Source organism: Cucumis melo, chromosome 6 (assembly GCF_025177605.1).
Source record: "Cucumis melo cultivar AY chromosome 6, USDA_Cmelo_AY_1.0, whole genome shotgun sequence".
In the NCBI taxonomy this organism is placed as follows: Eukaryota; Viridiplantae; Streptophyta; class Magnoliopsida; order Cucurbitales; family Cucurbitaceae; genus Cucumis; species Cucumis melo.
In genome coordinates, this window is record NC_066862.1 from 1194798 (window position 1) to 1207054 (window position 12257).

The following is a 12257-nucleotide window of genomic DNA, read 5'->3' on the forward strand; positions in this document are numbered from 1 at the left end:
ACGATCGATATATTATGCGCCTCGTTGACGGGACTTTCTTTTTTGTATTTTCCATTTATTTTCGAAATTTTTTTATACTGTGTAAATATTTTGCTGCTTTCTTGTATTTTTTAAAAGACTCATTCTTTTATTAATTGATCTAATTTTCTTAATGTGTGTTTGGATTATATTTGAAAAAATATCTTTTGAAATACATTTACTTTTAAAAGCTTTCTTTAAAATTAGCAAATTTTAAACTTTTACATGTTTAGTTATATTTTTTTTATAAGTGTTTATATAGATAATTTTCTCAATTTTTGGTTTAAAGTGTTTTCTTTAAAATTGGTTGTTTTTTAACCTCGCTTTTTAAAATGCATTTTGAAAAGTTGTCATACATTTCAATTTTTTAAAAAATAATTTTTTTTTTGAACTTTAAACATTTTAAAAGGTAATCCAAACACACCTTTAATCTTCAATAATATATGGAGATTAAGAAGGAAATTTCTTTCTTTTTTTTTTTTCTTGTTTGAAGAAATTATGTTCGGTATATTAATGCTTACTTTTGGAGTCTGGATGGAAGTAGGAAAATTTACTTAATTACTTGAATGTTAGGTTGGATTGGCTTGTTCGAATGGATTTTGATATATGTGCAGATGTTTGTGAATATGTTACATACTTCCATTTCTTGATTCATAAGCATACGTCAATATATGGAACATCCACGTTCAATAGCTACGACCCTTGAGATGCAATTTCTGTTTCAACATGTTTACATTTTGTTGTCGTTTCTTTGACCAATCCTGCATTTCAATTAATTGTCGTTTCTTCGACCAACCTATAGGTGGGATGCTACGCTATTACTTAGTGCGAACACAGTATCAGTTGTTGTCTGCACAAGAAGGAACTCTAGTTCCGAGCTTAACATTTGATCATGATGTAGTTGCAAAAAGAATTCAAGTGCTTTACATCAAGATTAATAAACATCATGGTTCTAATTCGGATAATTAAAACCCTAATCTGTCAAGATTATCTTGCCCAAGAGAAACTTGAAAATCAACGGCAATCTTGGTTCAAAGACAAAAACGACATGTTTGGCATACAAAAGTATACGATATTCCACACAGAAACTTGCACACAGGTTATTTCCATGGAAATCGTATTATAAATCAAATGGAATATAAATATGTAAAGGTTGTAACAGATCGTTATATTTATATGAAAGTGAATCCTCAAGTTTGAAGTTCAGGCTACGCCATTCATAGTTGGTAACGTGTAATTTTCTGAAATCAAGCTTTCGATTCTCTACATCGGTGTGAGAATAAATAAATAAATAAATAAAAATGAGAGATTAATTTAGAGAGGGGGGCGACAAGTGGGGCCCATAGTTTTTAATATATTGCAAATTTTGCACGCATTAATTTACTCATATTTATACTTTTAATTTAATAAATAACACACACATACACAAATGTCACACACTCTACCTATTTTAATAAGCTACTAGTAAGTCGGTTACCTAAGTTATCAAGCATGCATAGCTCCACAATATTCGATACATGTGGATTTCACGTTTAAACGTTTAAATTTACACATTATTATGAAAATTAGTAAACAATAATGAAAGGAAATTAGGTTATCATAAAATAAATAATGTAGATTTCACGTTTTCATCTAGGAATTTTTATTTTTGATTTTAAAAAATAATAATTGGGTCCATTTGTGGTTGTCACGTTAGTTGGACTAGGACCAACACCAGCCAAATGGACTTTGTCTCGTTCATGACTACAAGATTTTGTTTATTTGCTAAAGGAAATTAAAAGTCAAACATATAGAGATTATTTTAGTCTTGCCCACAATACAAAGACTAAAATAAAAATTTCTCAACAATTTTTCAAGCGAGTTGAGGAAGAGCACCACATCATTAAACTGAGTTTATTTTAACAATTTCAAGATACATTTTCACTTTATAATGCAATCGAGCTAAATTGAGATGTAAAGATAAAAGAGATAGAGACATGCAAATTGAAGAGAAAAGGGCATGACGATAAAACTTGAAATCAATCAAATAGGGTATTACCCACCAAGAGTTGTGTATATAAGAAAAATAAAATAAAAGGGTAATGATACTAATTTTTTTTCTCCCATCAAAACAAAAAGGTGTCGCCTTCAACATTCAATCATCCAAAAGTAAAAAGGAATTAAAATAAGAGAAGAAAAAAAAGTATAAAGTAGGAGAAGAATATGAGTTTGTTTCACTTTTTAATAATGGTTGAATTAGAGGCTAAAGAAATTCCCAATTAATGTCCATCACCGACCATCAACTCCTCTAAATGGCCAACAATCTCCGTCTATTTTTCAACTCAATTACGCCCACAAAATTCAATTATCCATAACTTTCCATTTTTCAACACACAAACTAATCACTTAGAAAAGGAAAAGAAACAACAACAACGACAACATTATATACTATTTATGTATTTTGTCTTTAAATTCACTTTCCTACTCATACTTTCAATATCATAATCGTAGAAAAGAGGCGATCCACTACAATCATAATAATCCCTATAATATATAAATACATATATGTGATATTTTTCTACACCATAAACATAGATCGGAAAAAGTTGAACAACAAAAGGGGAGCCGCCATTTTTAGAGACCACAAAAAGCTTCATATACAGTTTGTTATATATGAATAATTTGCATGAACTAACTAACAAATGGCACAAGAATTTGGATTCTCCTCCATGCTTTGAACATAATAATAAGTTGTGAGATGAGGATTATAAGCTCTATAAGCTCTTACCAGTTCCAAAACGGCATCGTTTGGGTTCGGATTTTGATTCTTCTTCTCCCCTCCTTCTCCTCCACCTTCCTGATCTTTCTTCTTCGTCTCTTCTTCCTTCTTCCCTTCTCCTTCCTCTTTCTTCTTCTCTTCTTCCTTTTTCCCTTCTCCTTCCTTCTTCTCCTCTTCCTTTTTCGGCTCCACCGCCGGTCCCACGGATATGATTTCCGCCGGCCAGAATTTCCTCAGTTTACTCACGATCGTCACCGGATCTACCGGCCCGATTACTGTTAGTTTCCTCTCTTTCATATCCATCGCAATCGAGTCGATTCCTGTTCGATTTCACAATAAATTCAGTTTGTAATTTCCTTTGTTTATAAAAAAAAAAACACTAAAATTATGATTTGGTAAAATCTTCAGCGTCTTACCTGCGAGAGTGGATACTAGCTTCAAGGCTTTCTTCTTCGCTTTATCATCGTGCAAATCGAGCTTAAGAACAACCTTCTGTAAGAGAGAAGAAAGGGGAAAATGTCAAAACAGAGAGGGAATTAAAGAGATGTAAATTAGGAAATGGAAAACAAACCTTCATTGCTGAGAGTGGGATGTAGGATATAATGCCCGCAAGTTTCCTTGTTCGTTGGAGGACAAAGGATTAGGGTTTTGTAGATAAATGGTAGCAGGGAAAAATTGCAGAGGACGATGAAGAAGAAGAAGAAGAAGAAGAAGTGAAGGAATGCAAATTTAGTGAAGGGAGTTGGAGGTATGAGGTACGGTTATATAGTGTGTGCAATCCATATTCCTTTTTTTTTTACTACACCTGCTACCCCCACTCGCGCGTGAATTTTACGCACAACTGTCGTTATACTCTTTTTAAATAATATATATATATATATCAATTTTGAAAATTAGACACGTTAAAAGTAGACTTATTTTCATTTTTACTATTTGTAATTTCGATACTCATAAAAAATTGAAGGTTTAATTTTTGCAATTGAAACTACCAGCATGCTTCGTAGATGGCTTTTGTAATTTACCCTTCTATCTTTATGTTGATTGTTAAATTGTCAACAATGGTTTGATATCGTGGGTTGGACCCATAATTGTATATAGTTAGTCGAATTGGCTAATTAAGGACGTAAAAATGAAAGCATAGACTTGCGTTTCGGTGCTCGTATCTTTCTTTTAAAAGAATATGTAGGTGTTGAGATCCAAAAAGATTTGTAGTTCAAAATTATCACTTCTATTTATAACAAAAAAAGTTACAAATTTGTTTGTTTTTCTTTTCAATCTTTTTATACCTACGAACTTTGAATATTGATCTATTTAACACTAAATTGATAGTCGAACGAAAACACGTAGTACTATTTTAATTTAAATCTCAAACTCAATTTAAATCTCACTTTCTAATGTATTGAAATAGTTCTTTTATTATCGTTTATATAGATCCATTTTTCAGAGTTTAGGGTTTAGGTGAAAAAATTCATGAAAATTTACAATTTAAATCAATATAAATACAAACTTTCAGAAGATAAAATCGATGACATTATTGATTTGATTTGATGAACCTTTGTGGAAGTGGAAGAAGACGGGTGGCGCGTGAAATACAGACGTGGGTGGCTGATGTGGCAAAAGGAGAAGCAGTCTTTTCGCTTTGAGAGGGGTCCACGTCGCACCGTCACCAAGTACCATCGGACCGTCCAAAAGGAACAAAATTTCCGCTGCAACAGGCTCCACGGTTATCGCCAAACACATACTTGTCATGTGCCCACGTGGCAGCCGTGTACATGGTGAGTCATCCATGGCCACTGGTTTTGCCGATGTGGTCGCAATATGCCTAAAAAGAAAACTCAAAACTTTGGAATTTTATTTACGACAAATAATACAAATCAATAATTGCAAATTCCATCGTTCCTTCTTTAATTTAATTTGCCTATTTTTACAAACCATATTCTTAAATTAGTATTCTTAAATTATATTCTTTATATCCTTAAATGAATTCCACAAACGGTGTAAAATTAAAATGTTGATAAAATTGATTCAATCATAACATAGGATCGTGGATGTTTGTTTTTAAAATTTTTATTTAAACTTTAGATTCTCTCCATCATATCTATACATAAATCACTAATATTTGGATGAAATGACGTAAAATTCAAACTTTATTTAAAATTAACGACAAGATCTTGTTTATGTTATTTTGTAAGATTAAAACTATATGTTTAGTTTTATGATGTTTGTGTGTTTGTTTACTCTTGAAACTTTACTAATTAAACACAAACTAGAAGTCCTAAATGTATGGACAAACCCAATAATTCATACTCGTAATTATCTCTATATATATGGATAATATTTGGAAAAACAACAAAGTTTGTTTTTTATTTTATTGGAGATGAGAGGTAAGAAGTAGTTGGGGGATTGAGTAAGTATATAATGCACGATGATGAAGAAGAATGTCAGCATAATGTGGACTATTAAGGATAATGCAGATGTCATTAAAGCAAAAATTTCTAACTGATGACATTGATGTTAATTTTGTTTTATGAAATTTGGTATTTAAAGAAATATTAAAAAACCACATCCAACTTATATACGTAATTGTTTTTAATTAGATTTTATTAATAATAATAAAGAGTTTTTAAGTATCAAGCAAATGTATAGTTTAATCAAAAGCGTTGAAAAATATCGGACGAAGGCAATCGACGGGCCACGGCGGCTCGTGGGGCGCTCCAGAAGCCGATTATTTATATATATTTTTTCTAATTCAAAAAATTAATTTAATTACTGTTTTATTTATTAACAAATTCTTATATTTTGAGATTTGTATTTAGGCTCTAAATTATATGATTTATTTGCATCTAACTTTAGCAAGTAGACAACATTGCATTATTTTTAATTAGTGTTTTTAGTGGTCGTCGTCTAACATATCTTTATTTTAAGACACCATTCCCCCACCATAGTTTCTCTTGTCCACCATAGTTTCCCTTTTAGTCTATGACTCTATTTTCAATTCTTTGTTTTTAGGGTTGAGTAGTTTTTAATACAGCGTAATTAATCAAAATATTTATAAAATATAGTGAGTTTTAAGATTTTATTAATGATAAACATCAATAGATTTTTTATCGGTATCTATCGTCAGTGCATTTAATAAATATCGATAAACTTCTATTGGTATTTATATATCGTTGATAGAATCTGGTATTTTGTAGATATTTTAAGTAATTTTGTCATTTTCAATAAATTTTTTTAAGAGTATTTATTTGCACGTGTAATTGTGTTGTGTTCTTCAAATACAGACAACTAACAATAGATTGAACGTAGATTGGTTTTTTTATGTCTGGAAAAACTCAAATATGAAATGATGTGATTGTGACCTTGATGCGAAATCATAATAAATATAAGGTAAAGAAGAAGAACGACATGGTTGAGTGTGTAATTTCTCAAGATTTATGTTTTAAGTATAAAAGGAGAAAAAAGATATGCATTCAAGTATGGAAGATACAATTTCAAATCCATAATCAAGGAATAACAAAATTAATGAAACGATTTTGTAGCTTTAATAAAACGATAAATTTTTTGTTAGAAAATATTAAGGATTTTTTTTAGTGCAAACATGGACCAACCAAACCCGCACGTCCAAACAAGCAACAATGACTATCCGTTGCTGTGGGAAAAAGTTTATATTTTCACTACAACTATAATTTAGAAGTTTCCTTGCAAAGTCTCTATATATAGAATAGCTCATATGGCAAGTCAAACCGATGGAAGGCAAATAAGTTAAGAAGCCTAACTTGGACCATCTCGGGGTCGAATTCGATCGAGATTGGAAACAAATAAGAGAATTTAATATATATTATATACATAATCGAGTCGACCCGACTCAACCTGATCCCCTACTTACACGATCCGACTACCCAATTTAACTTATTTTCTCTCTAATATTCTAATCCAACCCAACTTATACGATTTAAGTTGGGTAATTCAAATTAGTTGGATTATCGATTTTTCAACACTACTATTTTAAACCAAATAGAATTGATTCTATATTTCAAAGTTCACTATATATTTTTGCATGGGTATCCAACAATTAATCAAAATTAACATTAAAACATCCAAAATTAGCGAAAATCTTGAAAGTTAAAATGGGCCTTGGGATGTTATTGGGCCGGGTTTGAGCCCACTAAAAGTGAAACACAATGCACGTATAAAAGCCGTGTGGGCAGTTCCACTTCTAATCGTTGGAACGACATGTGTCTGCCTCTATCTGTGCTTTCGCAAGACAAAGACAAAACTAAATAAACGACAAATTGTAAAAAGATAATAAAATAAAACTTAAAATATATTAATTATAGGTTTTTTTCTAAAGAACAATAATAACAACAACAAAATATTTGTAAAAACGAAGTATATTTTTTTTTTCATTTTTTATAATTCCCTTCATTATAATTATACAACTACAATTTTAAATTTTAAAACTTCAAACTTATATGCTAAAAAAAAAGGTGTTTTTTTAATGCAAATAAGAATAAATGTATTAATAATAGTTGAGTTAAATTTTTGTTGGTAGTTTTATAATGTTAAATTAATTATTCAATAATTCTTTATTTAATTTGAAATCATATTTAATGTAATTAAAGGTCTGATTTTCATTGTTTGTAAATGAGTATTTTCAAATATAGTAAAATAGATAAAAGTATCTGTAGAATATAGTAAAATATTTAAAACTGTTACTAACATAAATACAGTGAAAATTTAAAAGTGTCTATGGCTATTAGAGATTATTATCTTTTATATTTTATTAACAATTTTACTCGTTTATCGTTTAGTTGAACGATGTGATTTGACTATGTATTTAAAGAGTTGTTTTTACGGGAGGGAAATGGTGAAAAAAAAAAAACAGAAAATTTGTAATATAAAATTTAATAACTAAATTTTAATTTTGAAGAAATGAACTAATATTTTTGTAAATTAAAAGGATTAAAATTGTAATATTATCTAAGGCAAGTTGTAATAATATTGTTTGGGAGAAGAAGACAAAGTTTGTAATTAAATAATAGTAATAAAAATAACAAATAAGAAGAAATATCTTTGAGAGGACAGATCAGCGTAACACCCCCTCCTTCCCACGAGTGTTCCAATATAATAACCTTCCAATTGCGGAAGATTTCTCTCTTTTTTTCTTAATCACACATGAAAAAACCAAGCAATTCCCTCAAAACCCCCCATTTCCCACCCATTTTCCCTTTTCAAAACCCTAATTTTCGCCCCCAATTTGTTGTTTTCCGGATACCTCACCGGTTTTCTCTTCCGATGATGCCCAATATCTGACAATTCATCTTCCATTGCATCCTTCTTTCTCCTTTTTCTTTTTTTTTTCTCTTCAATCCCAACCCGAATTCGAGGATCTGATGGACTTTCAAGAAAGAGATTCGTCCCCCATTTCCAGGACCTCGAATTCGTATACAAATGGCCTTTCCTTGACTCATTCTGCTTGGTTTGAGGTTCGCCTTTTCTATGTTCGAATTTCTCCCTGTGTGATTGCTAGCGTTCCTGACCATCTTAATCTGCGCCACCTTCGACGTGAAATTGGTGTTTCTCTTGAGATTAATGGCTCTCAAATTCCTGCCTCTGACTCCGCTTCTATTGCCCTTCGTCGTGATCGCCTTAATAAGGAATCCTCCGAGGTTACGTATGTTAGCACTGACAGCATCCGGCTTACGGGCGGTGTCGAGTTTGAGGTCTATGAGAATGAGGATTTGATTCTTTGTGGCTCTTTGGAACGAATGGACGCCAATTGGATTAATGGGAGCGTTGGATTGGAGAACAATTCCAAGACAGGTTGGACTATGGAATGTTTTATGGCTGCCTCCATGTGTTCGGGTTCCTCCGCCTTTTTCCAGCCTAAACTTGGGGTTTCCTCGCCGGCAATCGAGGTTTATATTGCTGGTTGTTGCTCTGGTATGCCAGTGATCTTGACGCAGACAATTCAGGTTAGTCCGAGGCGGAGGAACTTGAGGCAAGTTGTCCTGGATGCAATTCCCGAGGATGAAGAAGTTGGAAAGGAGGAGAATGGAAGTAATGGGTTGATTCGGCACCAGAAACTGCAGGTAAAATGTTGTTCTTTTCTTAAATTTTTGTTCTCAAATTCTCTGGGCGTTGTGTGAGCTCAGGAATTTTAGAGTTAGTATGTGCTGCAATCTGAAAAGTGCACATAGCAATTATTTGGTGGATATCAACTTTCAATCTGGCTTGTTGATCCACGGGCAACTTAATCTCCGAATCTACAACTTGGGATTTATATGAGTTGCATCAGATGCTGTAAATAGGCTCATGTAAGAAAGCCAGTGTAGAGATGGCTTGTTTACATCATATGGTGCGTTTAATTAGCATTCTGGTCGAATATCTTGGGTCATGAACTTCCGCATGATATTGAGCTTGGTTGTATTTTTAGTTTTAATCGCGAAAACCTTGTTTTTATAGTTTTTTTTATAATTTAATTTAATTTTTATTGATAATGGGGTATGAGGATCCCACCATTTACATATCATCGGGGACTTCATAGACTTGAGGGCAACTCGATAGACTAAAAGAATTATTAAGCTTTCTACACGGGATTGAATTCAGCATAATAGTGGTTTTCTTGTGTCATATCATAATTCTATGTATTGAATTTCTATATACCATAGAGCTGGGTGACATATTCATTTTAAGAATCAGTACAACATTTTGATAGTGAATCTTCCTGTTTATCATATGCTTAACAGTATTTAGTGCATTAGAAAGAATCAAAATGTTCAAATTTCTCTATACAATGCTTATAGAGAACATGTATGATGGAGAAGAAGTGTCTCTCTTCACTGTTCTTTCTGTTTGTGAAATGAGTCTGACCATTTGGTTCCCCCACTTTGTTGAGTTATTGTGAGGTATGGAACAAGGTTTTATTGATTTTTACTCTACTGATTATATTCTTTCTTGGACTTGTGTAGATGTTAGAGACTGAAGTTGATGATTATGACCCAGATGGTAAAATGGTACATGGTTTCTACAGTGATGATATGTACACTGGCGAAGATGGGCAGCTCTCGTGGTTTAATGCAGGTGTTAGAGTGGGTGTTGGTATTGGTCTTGGAGTGTGCCTTGGAGTTGGAATTGGGGTTGGTTTGCTCATGCGTTCATACCAAACCACAACAAGACACTTTAGACGACGGTTTATGTAATTAGGATATTGTTACTTGGGAATCTGGAGATTGTTATACTAGTGAATAGACAATAAAGGGAAAGAGATTTTTGGGTTCCCAATCGTCAAGCCTGCACATAACATACAATAATGCAGGCAGGAAGAATTAAGTTGTTAGGACTTTGAACAGAATCAAGAAGTCAGTGAAAGCCACTCAAGGAAGTTGAACGTCAACTTCTTCTGTAGGCAGGATGAAAGCTGTACAGTCTCCCCTTTTTGTTCTTTTCTCTACGTGAAGCACATTCTCTCAGGCAGCAGAGACCTTCTTGCTTAGTTCCGTGGCTACTTACTTTTCTATGAATATGTTTCTTTACATAAATGGCAGGGGCTCGTGTTGGTGCTTATCCTCGATCGATGTAGCTTTTATCAAAGGGGTTTCGACGGGACACAACCCTGCAGGAAAAAAGATTTCCTAGGACATAATAAGCTTGTGTGAGGTTTGATTTCGTCTCGAAGAGTATCTACTTTTCTTTACTGATGCTGTATAGGATACTACCTTTTATTTTTCTCTCCTTTCATTGGGGGTTAAATCACAAATATAGTTGCTTTACATTGTCATTTTCCCCTATACTTTAATTTGCTTCAATTTATTCTTAGTACTTTTGTAAATATACTAGTTTAGGCCCCGTTTGATAACCATTTTGTTCGTTCATTTTCTCAGAAACCACTACTTTCATCTATAAGTTTCTTTGGTTCATTATCTACTTTCTACCAATGTTTTCAGAAACCAAGCTAAGTTTTGAAACCTTAAAAAAAAATGGTATTTTTGAAAACTTGTTTATGTTTTTTGAATTTAAGAGAGGTTAAAACCATAATAAGTAAATTAAGAAGAAACACAAATAAATTTCTAAAACATAAATGGAAAACGAAATTGTTATCTAATGGGGCTTAGTTTCTGAAGCTGATTATCCAGTTAAATAGCACTGTAGAGTAAGCATAGTACTACAGGTGGGGAACCTCCCATGACATCTAAATATGTCGTACGATTATGCATTAAAATCCCCTTAAATAGAATGTAGTCTTTCGATTGCTGTTTAACTGGATAGTTAGATTTGGGGACGAAATTAATATTTTTGCGAAAGTACAAGAACTAACACGAAGCACATGAAAAGACAGGATGAAAATGTTCAAATGATAAAGTACTGTACTAGAGTTACAAAATTTTTTTGGTCCTTTCTTTGTCCTCTTTTCTCTTTTGAGTTGTTTTGTCAAAAAGTTTTTGTACCTTTCCCATAATTTGTAAATTACTTTCTTGTAGTGAATGTGAGTATTTATCAATCTCAAGCAGCACTTTGACCTCATTTCATTATTATATGATTTGTTCTACTGCTTCTTCTGGTTGGTATTCGACCCAGAAAATAAAATCGTTTCTGTTTCAATTGATTTTAGTGTAGTTTAAATTCATTTCATTGTTGATTTTCTTTGACATAAAGCTAATAAATGTGGCCATACAGAAGTGTAATCATGAAAAATAAGTATTACGTCGCAGGACAGTGAGGTGAGGTCTTTGGCTTCCTTCTATGGTTACTTCCAGGTCCTCTCTTCTTTTATTTCGTCAATGTTATTGTTAGCTTGTACGAGTCACCTTCTTTTCGGTCCTATCTATGAATTAGCCAGTGATCTTTTTCAAACTTTTTCTTGGGAGAAAAAGTTTTAATATGATTTGAATAAGCCTTCGTTACCCATGAGGACATATACCTTCGGTTTAGGGTTTAAATTTTGACAATATGAAGAAATTTGATATGATGTTTGTCGTGTTTTCAAGAGAATGTTGTGCCCATGGAAGGAGTCAACTTATGAATGGTAACTAAAATTAAAAATAAAAGAAAGTAAGGAAATGTATAATAGTATTAAAGGTGTTTGGTTGTGATGTCTGATGATTTTTTCAAACTTTGATGTTTTCAAAGCAATGAGTTTCAATTGGTTTCCTACATTCAACTCTAATATAGATAATCAATTTGAATAATTCTAATGTTATAGGTTAACGTTCACTTATTGTTGATATAATTTAGGTTAGGATAATATTTTTGTCTTTACCCTTGAAACTCATCGTTTCAAGTTTCTTACGTTGGTCTTTCTATTTTCAATGAAATTTAAAATCTTTAAAATGATACTTTGGCTTATAATTCATTATGTTAAGAGAAATAGAGATAACTAGAAAAATATTTTATTGTTACATATATTTTTAACGTGTTAGTTTATAATATTCACTTTAGTCCCTAAATTCTTTAGAATGTGTATAAAATATTTCTTTTATCT

The 12257-nt window shown here is 32.2% G+C and overlaps 2 protein-coding genes across 2 annotated transcripts; one reads left to right on the forward strand and one right to left on the reverse strand.

Moving 5' to 3' along the window:
• Nucleotides 1–2419: 2419 nt before the first annotated feature.
• On the reverse strand, nt 2420–3510 carry LOC103483245 (heavy metal-associated isoprenylated plant protein 39). Its single transcript, XM_008439768.3, has 3 exons — nt 3348–3510; nt 3193–3268; nt 2420–3096 (listed from the first exon to the last, which is right to left on the reverse strand). Exons 1-3 carry the CDS (start codon nt 3351–3353, stop codon nt 2693–2695), a joined length of 486 nt encoding a protein of 161 aa, XP_008437990.2. The 5' UTR covers nt 3354–3510; the 3' UTR covers nt 2420–2692.
• Nucleotides 3511–7875: 4365 nt separating this feature from the next.
• Nucleotides 7876–10548, forward strand: LOC103483247 (uncharacterized protein At1g01500). Its single transcript, XM_008439771.3, has 2 exons — nt 7876–8868; nt 9748–10548. Exons 1-2 carry the CDS (start codon nt 8170–8172, stop codon nt 9976–9978), a joined length of 930 nt encoding a protein of 309 aa, XP_008437993.2. The 5' UTR covers nt 7876–8169; the 3' UTR covers nt 9979–10548.
• The last annotated feature ends 1709 nt before the right edge of the window (nt 10549–12257 follow it).